The 19,824-nt window shown below is 40.5% G+C and overlaps 1 protein-coding gene across 2 annotated transcripts in view; it reads right to left on the bottom strand.

The window, feature by feature from the left end:
* The window catches only part of SNRNP48 (small nuclear ribonucleoprotein U11/U12 subunit 48), a 28,938-nt gene extending 9,347 nt beyond the window's left edge, over positions 1-19,591 (bottom strand). Inside the window, exons 1-7 of one of the 2 annotated variants that reach the window (XM_075272181.1) lie at positions 19,395-19,591; positions 16,789-16,896; positions 8,969-9,029; positions 7,478-7,558; positions 4,481-4,663; positions 2,662-2,783; positions 207-313 (exon numbers count right to left, since the gene is read on the bottom strand). In XM_075272181.1, coding sequence (XP_075128282.1) covers positions 207-313; positions 2,662-2,783; positions 4,481-4,663; positions 7,478-7,558; positions 8,969-9,029; positions 16,789-16,896; positions 19,395-19,532 — 800 coding nt within the window. In that variant the 5' untranslated portion in view covers positions 19,533-19,591. The remainder of the gene's footprint in view (positions 1-206; positions 314-2,661; positions 2,784-4,480; positions 4,664-7,477; positions 7,559-8,968; positions 9,030-16,788; positions 16,897-19,394) is intronic. The other variant, XM_075272183.1, reaches the window with a different exon arrangement.
* Between the last annotated feature and the right edge of the window lie 233 nt (positions 19,592-19,824).

Below are 19,824 nucleotides of genomic sequence, written 5' to 3'. Positions count from 1 at the left end.
GCAGTACGCTCGCGAACCTCTTCATTCGGGAAGAACAGAAGATCAAGGCGGGGAAGAGCCAGGACAGGAGGGCGTCGCTGGAAGAAGAAAGAAGAGGAAGGCGTGACAGCAAGATGACGTCGGACAGTGCAAGACCGCCCACTATGAATGGGTAAGTACTATGCTGAGAGAGCCCCTTTAACCTGGGCTAAAGGTTTTGTAGTCACCTTTTTGTTGAGGTAGAGGAAATTGAAGAGCTTTCCTCATCATGGACTTCATCCTGCCATTTGCTGCTCAGTTCTTCCATGTGCACATTAATGACATCTCGTATTATCTGTAAAGTAAAGTTCACTATTTTAGATACATTTATATTCCAAAAACATTGTATTTTTTGATCAACTAAAAGCAATAACCTATGCACCGATAAACCCCAAGGATAACATATTGCCAAATATCCTATAAGGGCACACAACTGAATGATCATAGCATTTCAATATTTGGTTGTCCACAGGTTTTCCTAGTGGTCAACTAATCATTGGGACACTGAAGTTCTGACAAAGTCTTTAAAAGCAGTTCTCTGCTATAATGTATTCTGTCAGCTTTTATTGAGGCCTCCCCTTCCTCTGTAATCTGAGCAATGTGCTCTTGTGCATAATATCATAAGTGAATGAACTGACAACATGAGAGTCTTCCCCCCACATGGTGTCATGGCATGAACTGGACCAAGCCTTGGCATTTATGAGACCACAGTTTCTTGTGACCACTAGAGCCGCCCTGACATTGTCCATGCTACCGACACTGGCCAATGATGAATTTAAAAACTGATGTAACCGAACCCAAAATTTAACTACTTAAGGACACAGCCAAAGAATGCCTAAAGGATACGCCCTATTTTTCAAAAGTGGCACGTGTCACTTTACGTGGCAATCACTAATCAACTCAGGAATTTGATGATGTAGCTTTAGGTGAATACTTTATTCTCATACTTCAGTGTTATGTAATTGTACATCAAGGAAATGCAATCCAATGAAATGTTAACGTTTTCGGCCCACTAAGGACCTTCATCAGACCAGATTGCCAATGAATTTAGGAGAACAAGCTGGAACTAGATGAAGGAAAAAGTCTCTGAGAAGACACTTCCTATAGTGGTATACTCGCACGTGACCCCATTTTGGAAACTACATCCCTCAAGATGGAAGGCATTCTTAACTCTTTATTCTTGTATTACTATAGTTTCCAGAAATAAATGCACAGCTGAAAGTGAAAACCGCAATTTTTCCAGCGATACACCATTCAGAGCTCAATATGGTGTCCCCTTGTGTGTGTGTCAGCAGACACACACACTCTGTTTGGCAGCTATCCCTGGCACAACAGCTTCTGGAGCATTGATCTGTGACACAGACTAAGCACAGCATACTGCACACTAAAATAACGAATTTCTGGAAAAACTGCCATCAGCTGCACATTACTGCAACACTTTTGGGCATTAAGAGGTGTAGTTTCCAAAATGGGGTTGCACGTCAGGGTATTCCACTTTACTCTGTAAAAGTGTCACAGCATCCAAAAATCAAACTTCATCAAATACATGCAGCTATAAACTGTGATTTAAGCACACAGCAGGGTGCAGATGTGGCTTTTGGAGTACTGATTTAGATTGATTTTAGGATGCCGTTTCATATTTGCACAGCCCTTAAAGTGCCAGTAAAGTGGAATCCCCTATGGAGTGACCCCATTTTGAAAAAGTGCACCCCTCAAAGAATTTAACAAGCGGCATAGTAAGTATTAGCTTTCCCAAATGTGAATGCAAAGGAAAAGGTAGAGCCTATAACTGGGGGAAATTATTCATAAGCTCTAAATCTGGGGTGTTCCCCGATGTAAGCTCCCACAGTTTATACCTTCCTTTCCTGCCGCAGCCAATTTTGTCCTAAAGATTTGGCCATTTTTTTTTCTTATCGTATTGTACTGTATAAGCTATAATTGTTTTACGCTTCTTGTGAAGTACCCATATAAAGAGCTTGGTTTATTTGCGGGATGATATGCATTTTCTGATGACAATATTTTAGACTCTCCATACCTTACTAAAAAAATTTATTGGCTCTTTCCAGGGGAAGAAGGGATAAAAAACAAACAAACAAAAAAACTGTTTTGGCATCGCCATCTTCTGAGAGGCATAACATTTTTATTTTTCTACAGAATGAGCTGTTTGAGGACTTATTTTTGTGGGACGAGCTGTGCTTTATATTGGTACCATTTTGGACTATATATGGCTTTTTGATCACAACATAGCAAAAAAAAATTATTAGTTTTGGCATTTATTTCTTAAATGTATTTATACGACGTTCACTATGTGGGTTAACTATTAGTTTAGTTTTATTGCATAGTTTGTTACAGATGAAGGAGAGGTCAGAAAAGATTATCACAGATCCGGAGCCATGGAACAGGACTCAGGCTGCAGAATAAGGATCATCCCCCCCTTCCACAGAGACAACTTCTGAGTGGATTACAGTACCTTGACATAATAGTATAACCGAGGTTCAGGAAGTTGGACCTTTCCATGATGTACTATTATGTTATGGTGGGGGAAGGGGTTTAGCACTTTGCCCACATTGTATTCAGTCTGTCTTTATTTCGCTACCACAAACACAGACCTAAAAGCACAAGCATCACCTCCCAATATATTACCTCAGTATAGGACTTCTTTGTGATATGAACATTCTTAGCCCTGTAAGACTGGCGCCTCCTTTTGTAGTCCCTCATTTCTGCCATGATCTCCAAATGGGACTTTGGACATTTCTGCTCATCATCTTCAAAAATAAAATAAAAATAAATATAATATAAGTAAATAAATAACTAAAGAGAGAGAGATAAAGATATATGCTAAAAGAGATCTATACTAAGAAAAAGTGTCAAACTTTAAAGTGTAAAACCAGTTTTCATAAGTGAATAGTGCAGGTTAATATAAGAAACTTTGTAATATATCTTTATTAAAGAAATGTGTTTCTTTCCCCACTTATTAGGCTGCTTTCCTCCTCTTTATCCATTTATCGATCTAGAATCTGTCTCTGTACTCAGCCTCACACACAGAAGTCTATGGAAAGGGGAGTGGGAAGGTGTTAATTCAATTATTGCCTCATTGTGCGAAGTGGTAGAGTCTTATCTTAAAAGATACAGCACTGTCACAAGAGCTCTCGCTTGCAATGTAGCAGAATTTAGCAGCTGCAATTATAAGCCCATGCAGAGTAATAAGAAGTACGCAAAACTGGTACCAGTCGCACAGTATTGATGATCTATTCTACGGATAGGTCATCAATATGAAAAATAACAGGATAGCCCTTTAAATTATATACGTAAATAAACTTTTAAACAGCTTTTGAATTTCTGTCAGCATTTGTGACATTAACAATATATTGTAATATTATTCATTAGCAGGATTATTGTGAGGAAATAAAAAGCTTAATAGTGCATTACCTGAAATGAATAAGAACTAACTAATGTGTATATATAGCGGCTTGTACTCAGTAGAGCGGAGTCAGTGATGTGGAAGTGTCAGTAAAGGAGGCAGAGGAATGACACTTCCCTGATTTAGAAATACAAGTCCTGTGGCTGGAATATTGCACCTAAACTACTGGCATAAAATGAATGCTGTAGTCCTAATATTCTACCTGTGGCAAGCAGAAGGAAGCAGAAGGGTTAAAGGTGTAAGCTCCATAGACATCCTGCGTTAAATTACGGAAACACATAAGTATATGGTTAAGTGGACTGAGGCAGTGGCAGATTTGGTCCCCAGCGGCTAAGTCTGCATCCTGCGTCACGCTTTGTGAAACTTAACATAAAATCCTAATAAACTGGTACCAAACGCCAGCTCTGCTCCACACCCTTACTCCTATTCCCATCTCACGTTGGCGCTGCCAGACCTCGTTGGCCACAGTGTACCATATATTCTGGGAGTGCCCCATCCTCTGCCCTTTTTAGATGGAAGTTAAACTCCTTACTGATGCCCCCTCTGTGCAGGGAGTTCCGTTACCTACTCAATTTGCCTCCCAGGCATATAGGCAAAAAGATGTCTAAGCTATTCCTCTTCCTGTGTACTGAGGCAAAGACCCTTGTTGCCCTACATTAGAAAAAAAGTGTTCACTCCCACAGGGTCTGAGTTAGTATCCAGCATGATGGATGTCCTTCATAGCCTTGAGTTCTTGACTGCACCTCTCAACCACACAGTGGAAGCATTTGCTGCCGTCTGGTCGCTGCATGGTCTATGACATCTGTCCACCCCATCCCTTCCCCCCCCACATCTTTTGTTGTCTGTCCTATTATATTGCTCTTTGTTTACTTTGCATGCAATTTATACTGCCAGACTGTTATGACACATGTGGCCCATTTTCTATTTTTCTTAGTTGATGCATATTATATTGTATATGTATATATATTGTGATGTATATTATATTGCAAAATTCTTTAATTAAAATCACAGTTAAATTTAAAAAAAAAAGGAAATAGAAACCTTGATTGATTTTAGCTGTTAAATCCTCAAACAGATCAGATGCATTTCGCTCATCGGCTGGTGCCTGCCTCTTAGTCTCCAGGAGGACATAGTCATATATAGCAAGACGATCGGCTGCTGTTAGATCACAGATGGCGCGTTCGTGGTTCAGAGGAACTTCAACAGCTGAAGTGGAGAAATCACCTGAGGAGCATAAAGAGAACAACCAGAATGATATGTTACACACTCACCTTTAGTGTAACTACAGACATGTATATAGTGTTTGTATCTGTACACACAACAATAAAACCAATTCCTGTAAATCCATTAATGAGACAGTGAAAGAAGCAGATTTTCATTTGGGCTACTGGTTTCTTTCTTAACTTCCGTAAAAAGAATGGTACCCTTGAACAAGCAAACACCTACATGTATACCTCCTTTAGGCATAGTAGTCTGCTGGCTCCCTGCTGCTGCTTTCCTGGTACATGTGTATATGTATAGAGCTGTAGTATCTACCTATTACTACGACCATCAGTAACTAAAATGTATAACGGCTGTTGCCCAAAGACACAAGTAAAGAAACATCAAGAATCTCAGCTATAAGGAATTGATAGCCATCAGTATGGTGCACCCTAGACATTAATATTATATATGATATGACTGCATGAACTACAACATTAACCTAGAAAGAAATGGGATTTTATTTTATTTTTTTTTAAAGGATATATCACATAAAAAGGATACTGCACATATGCACAGTGGTTGTTATGTGAGATGCCAGGACGCTATTTCCTCTTTATACTCACCACTACTGTGGAAAGAGAAAGAACCAGATTACCCTTTAACATACACAATAAAACACAATGGCAAAATAGTAATTGGGTTTAAACCTACGGAAATGTTTAAGAAATTCTGTACTAAAATCCAAACAGCTTCTACTTCTGGATGAAAATATATGATAAACTGGCCCCCTCTAGTGGTGCAAGTTGAGTATTGTAAGAATGATTGTGACTACAATGTCTGAACATGAAACAAAAGTTTTGTATCACATGGTTAGAAAAACCTTCGAATTCCTGGCAGCATTTGTATCACTAAAGTATCTTTTAATGCAATTATAATATTTGCACTTGCACCCGTGTCTGCCCGCCAGGTCTCCGTCCTATTTCCCGGAGACACTGCATAGGGGACGGCTTACCAGCAGTCAGTTTTAAAAACCTTTCATTTGAATGTTTTTTTTAAAGCAAACCACCTGTGTCCGTATACAGCCTCTCTGCAGGGAAATAGTTTTTTTTTTTTTTGCACGGACACAAAGTTGGACATGCAGGACTTTGTGTCCGTTCAAAACAACTGGACACGGGTGCAAATGTGAACGCCCTCGAAGGCTAAGAATCAATTAACCAGCTGACAAGAGCCCCCCTCCCCCCCCCCCCCCCATAGAGTTGTGTATGGAAGCCAAATCCCTATGAAAACTCACATTCTGAGCAAAGATAAGAAAGAGAACAGCCTAATAAGTAGAAAAGGAAACTGCCCTGACATAAGACAGGTTTCTTATATTCACATCCACTATGAAAGGCTGTTTATAGGTGGAGGTACACTTTACTACATTTCACAATGTGCTTATTGGATTCTGGCTCCGTGTGAAAATCACTTTCTGCTCCCATTTCTCTGTTTTCCTTGCAGTACATGTAATGCAGCTGCTGTCTTTTTGTACGGGTGAGCAGCTCCTGTATAGCAGTTTGAGTTTGATAACAATGATCCTGAGAGTATAAATATTTATAGGCTATCAAGGTTACACTTCTGGCTATAAAAAAAAACCAAACATAAAAGAAAACAGTGCTACGTCCCGCTGTATTTCCAGCTGGTGATATTTCTGGTTTTGGCGCATTATATTTGTGGCATATGAAAGCTGAGAACCACTAATCTAGGTGTCCTCCAGAGAAGCAGCTATCCCCCCTGCTTGTTCCCCTGGGGCAAACTGCATTTCACAATAGCATCATTTATTATCCTGTATTATGTACTGGGAATCTGAGGGAAAAAAAATCAGAAGGGGGTGAATTTGGGAAAAAACATGCAATTTTCTTGAAGGTTTTGTTTTTATTGCATTCACTGTTAACGTATCTCCATTCTGCGGGTCACTACAGTCACGGCCATACCAAATTTTATACTTTTTAGTTTTAAGAAAATGTAAGTCTGTGAAAAACAAAACTATTTCTTTGCATCACCATATTCTAACACATAGCTTTTATATTTTATATACGGAGCTGTGCGAGATGACTTTTTGCAGGAGACGTTTTTATTGATACCATTGAGCGCATTTGCCCTTTTGATCACTTGTTACTTATTATTTGGAGGTGAAGCAGCAAAAAAATGTGATTGGGCCAATTGAAGTTTTTTTTTTCTGCTTTGATGGTTATCATATAGGTAACCATATTTTCATATTTTTAAAAGTTCAGGCATTTTCATATGTGGCAATGCCCAACAGGTCTATTTTCCTATGTAAACTAGGAAAAGGTAGGTGATGTAAATTGGTATATTACTTAGCAATACTGTTTTTAGTCTTTTTCAATCTTTTCAAAAGCTTTAAAAAATGTTTAAAAGCCCATTAAGGGGCTTGAATTATTGATTACTAATACCACAGGGTACAATACTACAGCATTGTAGTATATCAGAAATTGGCTATATTACTATTGAGCCCTGACACAATAGCCCTTGGTGTCTTTAGAACACTCCCATCTACCATAGCAAACAAAAATCTCCCACAATCTTGCCATGTAGGAGCCGTTCGGTCCGGCAAAGAAACTGAGAGTTAAACAACCTCTCAGATGTAGTGGTCGCATCTAACCGCACCATCTGAGGGCCTAAATGCCTGAGATCAGAGCAGTTTCTGATCAAAGGCACTGCTGCTGGGTAACTGCTGCAGAATGGACAGATTTTGAAAACCCTTTCTAGAAGTGTACAGGGGTATTAGGGATGGAAGAGAATATGCTGCGACTATTGTGACTGCATTAATCCACTTACGTTTATCCCATGATTTATCTTCACTTATCACAGGAGCACTATTCCGGGCATCTTTTAAGATCTGAAATTGCTTAGATTTATCTGTTAGGATGAAAACAGAAAATGAATCATCATCCAATACAAAAAGGAATAATTTTGCCTCCAATTTATGTCAATTCTACAGTAACTACTTAGAACTGAGAGGGTTTCCCATAGTTGATGATGAGCTGGGTCCAGAGATGGCAGATTTGGGGTGTAAATTCTGAACTGTATATCTGCAGAAACATACAGTACCATACAAGTGGATGGGGATGCACCCAAAAAATTCTGCATGTAAATTATGAATCATTTTGAAAATCCAAAGTAAGCTCAAGCCGTAAAGAAAATGCTGTAAATTTGGACTGTAAAAGCAAAATCGTGAATTCTGCCTCAATCCAGAACCAAAATCTACAACAGAGTCACTTGAGAAATTGTGGCAAAATCTACAGCTAAAAATTTCTGCCATGTCTGGACCAAATCGAACACTGCAAAACTAGAGTTGAAGCTAAAGGGATTTCCCCACAATGAACAGTTAAACCACAATCAATAAGATATGTCAAATTGTAGACAGGTAAAGTCCAGAGTTCCATGTGAAAGAGGTGTATCTATCATACGCTAAGGGAAATATTCAACTCTACAATGAAAGTGTGACACCAAGAAGGACAAGCCATAAGGTTATGCAAATGGGGAAAGTAACAGGTGTCACTAAGATCTGCAAATGATCAAATTTTCAAGCATTTAACTCCAATCTGTGGTCTGGGAGATGGACATAAAAGCCAGGTTGAAAATGAAAGATTTTAGCTACAAAAATCCTCAAGAATCATATCAAGTAGTGTGTGATGACTGAACAGAAGGTATCGCACATATTGCTAGCTGAGAGGGACAGAATCCTTGAACCTTATCTCACTTCAGTAAATGTCTATGTGCCAAGGCTTAGATGGCAGCACTGTTCAATGCTGTGGGTCCCAGTCGTTGGGAGAATGATGTACTGGAATGACAGCAAGAGGTGCTTGGAGGTGAACCGCCGAATGCATGGTTCGTCTGAATGGAAGAATGTTACGTAGTGATCTATTTTGTACTGCAAGTGAAATTGGACAACACATCCCAAGCCTACGGTAGCAAACAATGCGGACACAAACAGTTAGAAAGTGTTTGCATGACAATAAGCTATAAGCCAAATGTGTTCCATGGACCTCATGTCACTGCTCTCAAAGGCTATCACGGAGCACAGCAAGATGGTATGGGGGTCTATCCTCCTCAGTGACGAGCACTGTTTTTGTCTCGGACAATGATACGCCAGAGACTGGTCTATAGACCATGTGGGCATGGAGAGGTATTCACAAGGGAAGATTAAACCAGTCCTACTCCTAGGATTATGATGTTAAGTGGCAAATTGTACGACAATTGGACCCATCTAATCTTTATTTTTTTAGCATTGTATAGTCATGGAAATGGAAATAAAGTTATGCATACCAATAATAATCGATGTCATCTTTGCTTTCTCGTAGAAAAACTGGACGTCTTGAATGTCTGCCTGTGTTTAAAAAAAACAAAACATAAAAAAAAACCCTGGGAAATAAAATGGAAATTAAAATTTCAGTACCCTGCATCAACCTATCAATCTGTATAAGGCAAGTTTTATGCTGTGTTTTCCCTGAATATCTGTGTCGAGAGTTCTTCCAGTGCTTAAATTACACACACCTAAAAGTTACCCATTAGACAAACTGAAGCAAATAATTGGATTTTTGTACTCGAAAAACCCTCTTCTCATTATATTCATTGGGGACACAACATCATGGGTATAAACCTGGTCCCTAGTAGTAAAAGTGCAAATGGAAACGGAACGTCACACTTGTAGATGTGCCAGTAACAGTAGTTTATTAAGTAGAGTTAAACGTTTTTCGATATTTCATATATCTTCTTCAGACTCTTCAAATCAAAATCAAAGTCCTAGCTAGGGTTTCCTGTGTTTAGATACCGGAAATGATAAACTCTCCGCATGGGGGAGCCTGCAGGGTCCGCTTGTAAGAATAACAGTTCTATGGGTAGCATGGTCGCGCCAAAATAAAAGCCATACGGCTGTTGGGAAAGATGGATAACAAGGGGGCATCCAGGACAGAGAAGCCAGTCGGGAAACCCTGCAGATGGAAGTAATGGTCACTAGGAAGGCTACCTTAGAGAAAGAGAAGAGAGGTCTCACGCAAAGGCTCAAAAAGGGGGAGCCTGAAGCAGCTAAAGAATGAGATTAAGATTTCACAGTTCCAAGGGAGAAGCTCAGCCACTCCTTGCAAGAAGGTCTTCACCTGGGGTCAAAAGGCCAGTATCTCCTGAAAAAGAGTAGTAAGGGCAGAAACTGCAAAGGAAGGCCAAGTCCTTGGTCCAGGCCGAGATGGAGAAAAAAATGTCCGTAACAAAGGGGAAAAAAAAGAGGGAAGGGAAACACAGCCCACAATGCAGCACTAAGGAGTGTATATAGTAGGACTCACTCACGGTTCCTTGGATGGGAAAGTTGCCCGGAACTCCAAATTTCCTCCGACCCAGGAAATGACTTCAGAAGAATATCCAAAACAAGAGAAGGATGATCCAGCAAATCATTTCCCAAATAAAACAATTTTTTTCTTCTTTGTCTTTATTTTATTGAAAAATATCCATTAAAACACAAGTGTGTACCAAGGAAAAAAAGAGTTCAGACGTGAAACAGAACAGACTGACGCGTTTCGAACTAAGCGTTCTTAGTCATAGTCTGGAGTTACTGAGGCTGGATAACCCTTATAAACCTTGTAACGCATGTGTGAGTAATCAGCATGATTACAAAAGGACAACAATAACATATACATGAACCTAGAGCACACACAAAACGCACATAGAATAGATAAAATTGTAACAACATACAACAAACAACAAAAATAAAACCATGAAAAAACATGAACATGGATATAAATATCTCTAGTCTTATGGGAAAGAAAAAAGAGAACAAACTACATGAATTATTCCAACACTGTTGGTTAACTAAGCAATGATCACTCCGCATGTTAAAAAGTATCTAAGCTCAAAAAATGATATGTATTATGTGCGATACCGCATCAACATACTTGTAACATCAACATGTTTCTAGCAAGTAAGATGTCGGTGTTAAGGGTTAACCTTCCACACCGATTATCCCATATAACAGTTTACGTTGTCGTCATATAAGAGCTATTAACCCATAATGCAAAAGGAACAACAGCCTTATCATTACCTCCGAATCGTTTCATGATGTATTTATCAGATGTTTCTGTGAAATCTCAAAAAGTTGTCAAGGACTTCCTTAATAAGTACACAATCGACATGGCTAGATATGTTGAATCCTATTCTTGTGTCAAACATGACACCGTAGAAGTCTCTATTGAAGTCTCTATTGAAAGTTCCTATTGAAAAATGCGCATGTGTAGAGTCTTTATTGAAAGTGCGCAAGCGCAACTGATGTATCTCATAATTCCCTTAACAAATATGGCTCCAAAGAGATCACATCTGAAGATGCGCATGCGCCAATATACATTTAACAACAAGACTGGACTATTCAATACCACAGTAAGTTATGTTGCAACCAATAAGTTTGTAACCACTTAGTGCGTATAAGTGACAGGTTCCTAAATTAGTAGCATATGTCGCACCTATGGCTATAGCTTTGGTAAATAAACACCTAAAGGCATGTAAAAATACATACACACCAGGTAATTCGTTAAATCATACACTATTGTTCCTATAAAGAGATGTTCAAAAATATAGTAAGGAACAGAAAAGTGGATGTATAAATAGGGCACTGTTAATAAATGTATGCGAGATCGTTCCTTCTGTTTAAACCATGGGGTGAGCGTGTGTTTAATTTCAAGATCCATGACGCTTCCCTGAGCTTCAGGGAGCGCTCACGGTCACCCCCTCTAAGCGGTTTCTTAACTTGGTCTATTGCCTTAAAACGAAAACTGCCTAAATTTCCACCATGTTTGTTAATAAAATGTTGTGAAACCCCTGTGCTTTTGTTACAATTACTGTTAGTGATACTATAAAGATGTTCCGCGATTCTGGTTTTTAAAGTGCGCGTGGTACAGCCTACGTAATCTAGATCACAAACCACGCAGGATACCATATATATTACATAGGAGCTAGAACAATTGAAAAAACCTTTAATGTGGAACTCACGATTTCTGTCAGAATTTTTAAATACAGAAGTCGTCAGTAAACTTGCAAACATTGCAACGACTGGTTCCGCATTTAAAAAAACCCGAGAGGTGTAACCATGTTGGGGTTAAAGGTTCTAATTTCCCCACGTACATACTTGGGGAGAGAACATTACCCAAAGTCCTGCCTCTTTTTGAAATAAAATGGCAGTTCTCAGAGAGAATTGTTCTCAAAATCTCATCTTGGTTAAGGATGGGTAGATACTTTTTAACAATGCTGGTAATTTGATGAAAATTACTACTATATGTTGTAGAAAAGAAGACTCCTCCTTCTCTGTTTTTTTTAGAATTTTTTCTGGATAACCCATTAGTGGTTAAAAGAGACTTTCTATCCCTTTTGGAGACTATTTTCCTAGCTCTGTCAATAGTCCACTGGGGATAACCCCGTTTTTGGAATCTATGTTCTATGTCCGTGGTCTTTATCTCATAATGAGATTCTATGCTGCAGGCTCTTTTGGCTCTTATAAATTCGCCAATTGGCAAAGAGTGTACAGTATGTTTAGGATGTTGACTTCTGGCATGCAGAATAGTATTACCAGACAATGGTTTCCTATATAGGTCAGTTGTAATAGAACCCAATTCTGCATTGCCAGTTAAAGTAACATCTAGAAAATAGGTACTGTTAGAATCCACATTGTAGGTGAACTTTAAATTGAAATCGTTGTCATTGATGTAAGAGACAAACTCAGACACTTCAGATCTGTCCCCATTCCAAATGACCAAAATGTCATCAATGTATCTGCCAAACCACACCACCGATTGCCCGAAAGGATTTTGTTCATTGAAAATGTAAATGCTCTCCCAGTAAGACATGACCAGGTTCGCCAATGGTACTGACAAGACTTCTGTATTTAAAAATTCTGACAGAAATCGTGAGTTCCACATTAAAGGTTTTTTCAATTGTTCTAGCTCCTATGTAATATATATGGTATCCTGCGTGGTTTGTGATCTAGATTACGTAGGCTGTACCACGCGCACTTTAAAAACCAGAATCGCGGAACATCTTTATAGTATCACTAACAGTAATTGTAACAAAAGCACAGGGGTTTCACAACATTTTATTAACATACATGGTGGAAATTTAGGCAGTTTTCGTTTTAAGGCAATAGACCAAGTTAAGAAACCGCTTAGAGGGGGTGACCGTGAGCGCTCCCTGAAGCTCAGGGAAGCGTCATGGATCTTGAAATTAAACACACGCTCACCCCATGGTTTAAACAGAAGGAACGATCTTGCATACATTTATTAACAGTGCCCTATTTATACATCCACTTTTCTGTTCCTTACTATATTTTTGAACATCTCTTTATAGGAACAATAGTGTATGATTTAACGAATTACCTGGTGTGTATGTATTTTTACATGCCTTTAGGTGTTTATTTACCAAAGCTATAGCCATAGGTGCGACATATGCTACTAATTTAGGAACCTGTCACTTATACGCACTAAGTGGTTACAAACTTATTGGTTGCAACATAACTTACTGTGGTATTGAATAGTCCAGTCTTGTTGTTAAATGTATATTGGCGCATGCGCATCTTCAGATGTGATCTCTTTGGAGCCATATTTGTTAAGGGAATTATGAGATACATCAGTTGCGCTTGCGCACTTTCAATAAAGACTCTACACATGCGCATTTTTCAATAGGAACTTTCAATAGAGACTTCAATAGAGACTTCTACGGTGTCATGTTTGACACAAGAATAGGATTCAACATATCTAGCCATGTCGATTGTGTACTTATTAAGGAAGTCCTTGACAACTTTTTGAGATTTCACAGAAACATCTGATAAATACATCATGAAACGATTCGGAGGTAATGATAAGGCTGTTGTTCCTTTTGCATTATGGGTTAATAGCTCTTATATGACGACAACGTAAACTGTTATATGGGATAATCGGTGTGGAAGGTTAACCCTTAACACCGACATCTTACTTGCTAGAAACATGTTGATGTTACAAGTATGTTGATGCGGTATCGCACATAATACATATCATTTTTTGAGCTTAGATACTTTTTAACATGCGGAGTGATCATTGCTTAGTTAACCAACAGTGTTGGAATAATTCATGTAGTTTGTTCTCTTTTTTCTTTCCCATAAGACTAGAGATATTTATATCCATGTTCATGTTTTTTCATGGTTTTATTTTTGTTGTTTGTTGTATGTTGTTACAATTTTATCTATTCTATGTGCGTTTTGTGTGTGCTCTAGGTTCATGTATATGTTATTGTTGTCCTTTTGTAATCATGCTGATTACTCACACATGCGTTACAAGGTTTATAAGGGTTATCCAGCCTCAGTAACTCCAGACTATGACTAAGAACGCTTAGTTCGAAACGCGTCAGTCTGTTCTGTTTCACATCTGAACTCTTTTTTTCCTTGGTACACACTTGTGTTTTAATGGATATTTTTCAATAAAATAAAGACAAAGAAGAAAAAAATTGTTTTATTTGGGAAATGATTTGCTGGATCATCCTTCTCTTGTTTTGAGATGGAGAAAAGCCAGGAAGAGAAAAGGAGAGCGGATGAAAGTCATTACTCTCAAACCACCTTACGTAGGCCTTCCACATGCTACACTGTCTACCAATAAGTATTTGGACACCCATATAAATGAAGATATCTGTGGTCGTGATGTACATCACACCTTGGTCCCAGTGCATGGTAAACTCAACGCCGACGCCTATTGCACTATTTTAGATAACAGTGTGCTTCCTACATTATGGCGGCTCTATGGGACCGAACCAATGTTACTTCCAGGATGAAAACGTCAGATGTCATATAGTGAGGTCTACCATGGCTTGGTACAGTGACAATCAGGTTAACCGACTGGACCGGCCTGCCCAGACTTGAACCCCATCGAAATGGATTGCCGAACTAAGGGGTGCAGCAGCCGTCCAAAAATCGGTGAAATAACTTACCTGTCTTCTCCAAGTCAAATGGAATAAAATACCACTAGCTTTAATACAAGGACTTATGGAAAGCATGCCCCAGAGGGTTGAGGCTATTATTGGAGGCTCTACCAACTATTGAATATGAATAAATGTTGTTTTTCTATTCTACCACAGGTGTCCAAACACTTATTGGTAGACAGTGTATGATAGATCTTTGCAGACTGGGGTTTCCAGGCCTTGGGCATGGTCTGGATAACATGCTCAAAAAAATAAATAAATAAATCACAAGACTTTTCAGAACCTCATCTTCAACACCCAAGCTGTTAAATACAGCTGACGTAAGGTGGGGTGAAAAACAACAGCGTTAGTGGCAATGGTTAGAAAGTCCAGGGACCTGCCAAATAGCAGGGGAGCTTGTGGCTTAGGCAGGAGGCGAAGATGTTGAAGTTGGGTGTGACCCACCAAGAGCACAATCAGAGGAAGATCTTGTGATAAAGCAACCACTCACCCATTTCGAGCTTATCTCTACTAAAGTAGTCTGGCCATCAATTCCCCACACCTGGAATGTGCACTGCTGACAGTAATGGAACATGGCGTTCCGCCGAGAACAGGATTCTTGAAAGGCCACGCAGCTCCTAGTGTCTCCTGATGGTTCAAGTAAGTAACCACTACGGAGTTGTTGGTCTGGATTCTGACAAGACACCCCTGGAGGAGAGAGGTCCAATGAGACAGGACTAGAAAGATGGCCCAAAGTTCCAGAGGGTTGAGCTGGAGGGAGGTCTCGATATTGGATCACAAGCCCTGAATGCTCAAGGCACTGAAGACCGCTTCCCAGCTGGAAAGACTGGCGTTGGTGAATATCACCTGCCAACAGGGGTGAAGAAAGGACTTCCCCTGAGAGATTCCAGGGTAGGAAAACCACCAAGAAGCTCTCAGCGAACCTGAACAGACTGGTTGGAGACTTGTCCCACCGGGCCAGGATCTTGGACTAAGGGAGGAGGATCTTGCCCTGGTGCATGTTGAGGATCATGCCCAGGTATTCCATGTGCTGAGAAGGCACAAGACAGGATTTCTCCTCATTGATGAGCCAGCCGAACCAGTGAAGCTGGTCAGACTGTCCGTCTTGGAGGAAGCTTTCACCAAGTATGGAATCACAGAAACACCTCTGGAATAGAGGATGGCCATGAAGGACTCCATTACCATGATAAACACTTTGGGGCAGAGACCAGCCCGAAGGGGAGAATGACAAACTGTAAATGATGCAAACCCACTGTGAAACAAAAACAACACTGATGGGAATGTGGAGGTCGCAAATGTCTTTGGATGTCAGGAATTCGGTCTCCAGAGATGCCACAACTGACTGCAGAAATTTTCGTGCTCCCCTTATTCCACCATCTTCAATGTGCCATAGGGTCACCCCTTCGGTACGCCTCACACTGGGAAGTGGGGTCACCGGCATTCCATCCCCCAATGTGGTGAGTGGGAACTGGGTGACTGGTGAGGCACTCTATGGAGAGTAGGGAAGATGCAGGGGGGTATAACTAGTGTACATGCTGAAGAACCCCCTGCACCTGAAAGAGAAGAAAAAATAAAAATGATGTGAGACAGAAAGACCTAAGTCAGGTCGTGTCTGCCTCCTACAGACACTAGGTTAAAAGTGACTAGCACGGTGTCTGTGGAGAGAGTACAGCTTGAAGCCAACAACATCTTTTACTACTACTAGAGTCAGCCTCCTAGTGGCTGAGAATATCTGATTCAGGGAGGTGTTTTTTTCAATAACATCAGATTGTTGAGGTTCAAGGATAGACAAGCAATATGAGATTTTTAGGAGTCTGACACAAGGCACCCCCATCGATCAGCTGTTTTCAGCAGTTGATACACAAGACAATGGAGCAGGAAGAAGACAGCTCATTTGTCTTTGTAGTGGCCAAAGCAGGTACTGCAGATTATCTCCCATTCATTTGAATAGATGCCAAGCTGCTGCAACTCAAAAATTCAAAAGCTGCCACAACACCAAGAGCAGCAAGCTAGCATCACTGGATCTAGGTTAAAGAGATTTATTTCACAATGGAAATGACTACCTATTCGCAAGTCCTGTCCGATTGATCAAATGGGGTTCCGATGCCTCATACATTCATCAGCTAGCCTATTCCAGAAATGTGAACAGACTAAGCATTTACACTTACTTCCTCCTTGCTATATCCCATCTTACGGCGTCTGCACAGGACTACATGCTTCTCCAGAGAGCTCCTTGACATTCTGTGATTAGAGTCATAGGGACACACTGCAGTCTCCTAGAAGAGAGAAATACCATTAGAAAGTTTATGACAGCTTGAATTGCTGCTCTATGCCAGTCTCTCAGTGATAAGGTCAAATAAGAGATTCAAGAGAAACAAAAAGGAAACACTTTATACTATGTGGCTTTGCACAAGATACTCTGACGGTACTAAAGGCATACAAACTAAAGATGACCATTACACCGGGACAACCTATGGCAATCTTGTGGCCTAGTTACAAGACCAGGCCTGGACAAACTACTGACTTTTGTACTGGGTTGTTCTCTATATAGCAGGAACCATCAGGATCACGAACTCTTTCTGCTTCTAACACCCAACGCCATGCAGAATAAAGATATAGGATTCAGTAAGAGCTTTCCGACACTACCCACCTGAATTCTCCAACACTGACCACAGACTCCAGAGACCAAGCACAGGCAGTGATAGTCTACTGCCACTAAACTACTTATATGCTTTTCTATGGGGAAGGGGGGGGGGGGGGGGGTAACTAATCCCTCTAATTGGGCATAGATGTGGCTCATCCTTTCTGCACGAAAGATGCAGTATCCTCTTTCATCATCCCACTTGCCACTTTTCACAGAAATTGGTGAAGATTATTTGCATACGGTATATAGAAATCTACGCTAGTTCCTGATTTGTGCATCTGAATTATTAAGAAAAACAAAGTTACTGCCCACTTGGAAAATCAGAGCTAGTACAAATATAACCATATCTTTTGTATGGATTAAAAAAAAAATAAATTACAAACCGTTCATGGGCAGAGCGAGAATCAAATGATGTATGTTATTTAGTATTTTTGTACTTGGTGACACATCCTCTATAAAGACTGACAGGTCCCACAGGCAAAAAAATAAATACATAAATGGTGCTCCAGCCACTCCACGGGTGCACCAAATGGTTTATCTACATACAAGTACAGTGTGTAGGAAAACGGGCCATCTTTGCTGTGGGACATGAGACTGGTGGCCACCCCATAATTTCCCTACAACAGAGCTGCTGTGACTAATTTATACTTTACAACTTTTGTTGGCCAAGATCTAGGAGTCCCAGCGCACTGACCATGATTTTTTTGTATGACCATTTAATTAATTATTTTAGTTTTATAGCGCCAATATATTCCGCAGCACTTCACGAATCAGAGGGTACATGAGCGGTAAAAGTGCTTGTTTGGTACAATGGTCCAGCCATCTTTACAGGCACAGAACCAAAGCTGTATGAGCCACTTACCAGCCTTTTATTACCAAACCCCCCTGAATTGGGAAGTATCTGGCAACAATCTGATGCCTATGGTTACTGGCAGAAACAACTGGATGTCACCATGTGAAGTTCTGCCCTACCAGTGTAATAAAGCACAGAATAGATCTATATAACAGTAATGTTAGCTTAAAGGGGTTCTCCAGGATAAAATGTTATATTTGAAATAGGATCGGTCCGTCGTTGTTTTCCAGCAGAATTCCCTGCCACACGTAACTGCTGAGGCCAATCAGTGGTTTCAGTAAAGGTGTCGTGATGTCACTACGTGACATCCCAGGGTTTCTTCCTATTGCCACTGATTGACCTCAACGGTCACATGACTGCTGAGACAAATTAGCGTCTTCAATGAAAGGAATCCTTGAGCACTCGCGGTTTTATAGACTGCTAGAAAGCCAACAGCAGAAGTCCCCAGGGCAAGAGATATTAGTGCCGTTACCTCTTCACTTTCAGAAGGGTTCCCCCCCCCTCCCCCTACTAACAGTGCTGTCCATAGCTCTATGGAGAGTACTGTCAGGAGGAGTGTTCCTCAAAACCCAGCTAGACTGTCAGGAACACCCTTCTGACAGTGAAGAGATATTGGTAACGGCACCGATATCTCTTGCCGCATGTGCCCAAGGGGCAACATGGTGGCTCAGTGGTTAGCACTGAAGCCTCACAGAGCTGGAATCCTTGGTTCGAATCCCGCCAGGAACAACATCTGCAAGGATTTTGTATGTTCTCCCCATGTTTGTGTGGATTTCCTCCCATTCCACAAAGACATACTGATATTTTTTTTTAAAATGTACAGAGTGATCCCCATATGGGGCTTACAATCTACATTAGAAAAAAAACAAAACGTATGTGGACATGAAAGGTCCTCTTTAACCTCACGAAGACAGCTCTGCTGAAGGACTGCCTTGGGATGACACCAAAGCACTGGGGACAAGAGACTATTATTGTTTGTTTGGGGGTTTTTTTCTTCAACTTCTCCGGCCTATGTTAAAAATATTTTTTTCCCCGGACAACCTCTTTAACCAAGCATGACCCAGCATTTAGGCAGCGTCTATCTGGAGATGTAGTAGGAGAGTCTGTAGTACTAGTCATCTATGAGGGATTACCTCGAATGTCTACACACTAATGTCTACACACTAATGTCTACACACTAATGTCTACACACTAATGTCTACACACTAATGTCTACACACTAATGTCTACACACTAATGTCTACACACTGTTCTATACAAACTACTACTATACACACTTGTCCTCCGCCCGGCGCCTCCTGCTCCCAGCCCAGCTCCTGCAGCAGCTCTGTCAGGCGGCTCCGGCATCTCTCAGTGAAGTCCTTTAGATCCTGCAGCATGTGGCAAGGATTCCCTGCTGTAGACTCCTCCATCATTAGGAAATATCAAATACTCATTGCAATCTGAGCGGACACCGGAAACCAGCAGAGAGGAACTACACTGCGTCTCAAACCTCGTTTTCGTGTATTGCGCTGTGACTGTGTTATAGGGAAGTCTTATCTACATAGTTTTAGTGCCTCCTAGCGGCTGAATGAATGTCAGACAAGACTGAAATGCTAGTTATATACAGTACATAGGGCTTGTAGAAGCCTCTGCGACACCGATAATTTAGGTCATAAGACCCAGGAGGAGAGTGAATTGGATATACTTGAAGTGTTTCTTGTGCCT

The sequence above is a fragment of the Leptodactylus fuscus genome, chromosome 4 (genome assembly GCF_031893055.1).
Source record: "Leptodactylus fuscus isolate aLepFus1 chromosome 4, aLepFus1.hap2, whole genome shotgun sequence".
NCBI classification, from domain to species: Eukaryota; Metazoa; Chordata; class Amphibia; order Anura; family Leptodactylidae; genus Leptodactylus; species Leptodactylus fuscus.
Note: the sequence above shows the minus strand (reverse complement) of the source record. Positions and strands in the feature narration are given on the sequence as shown.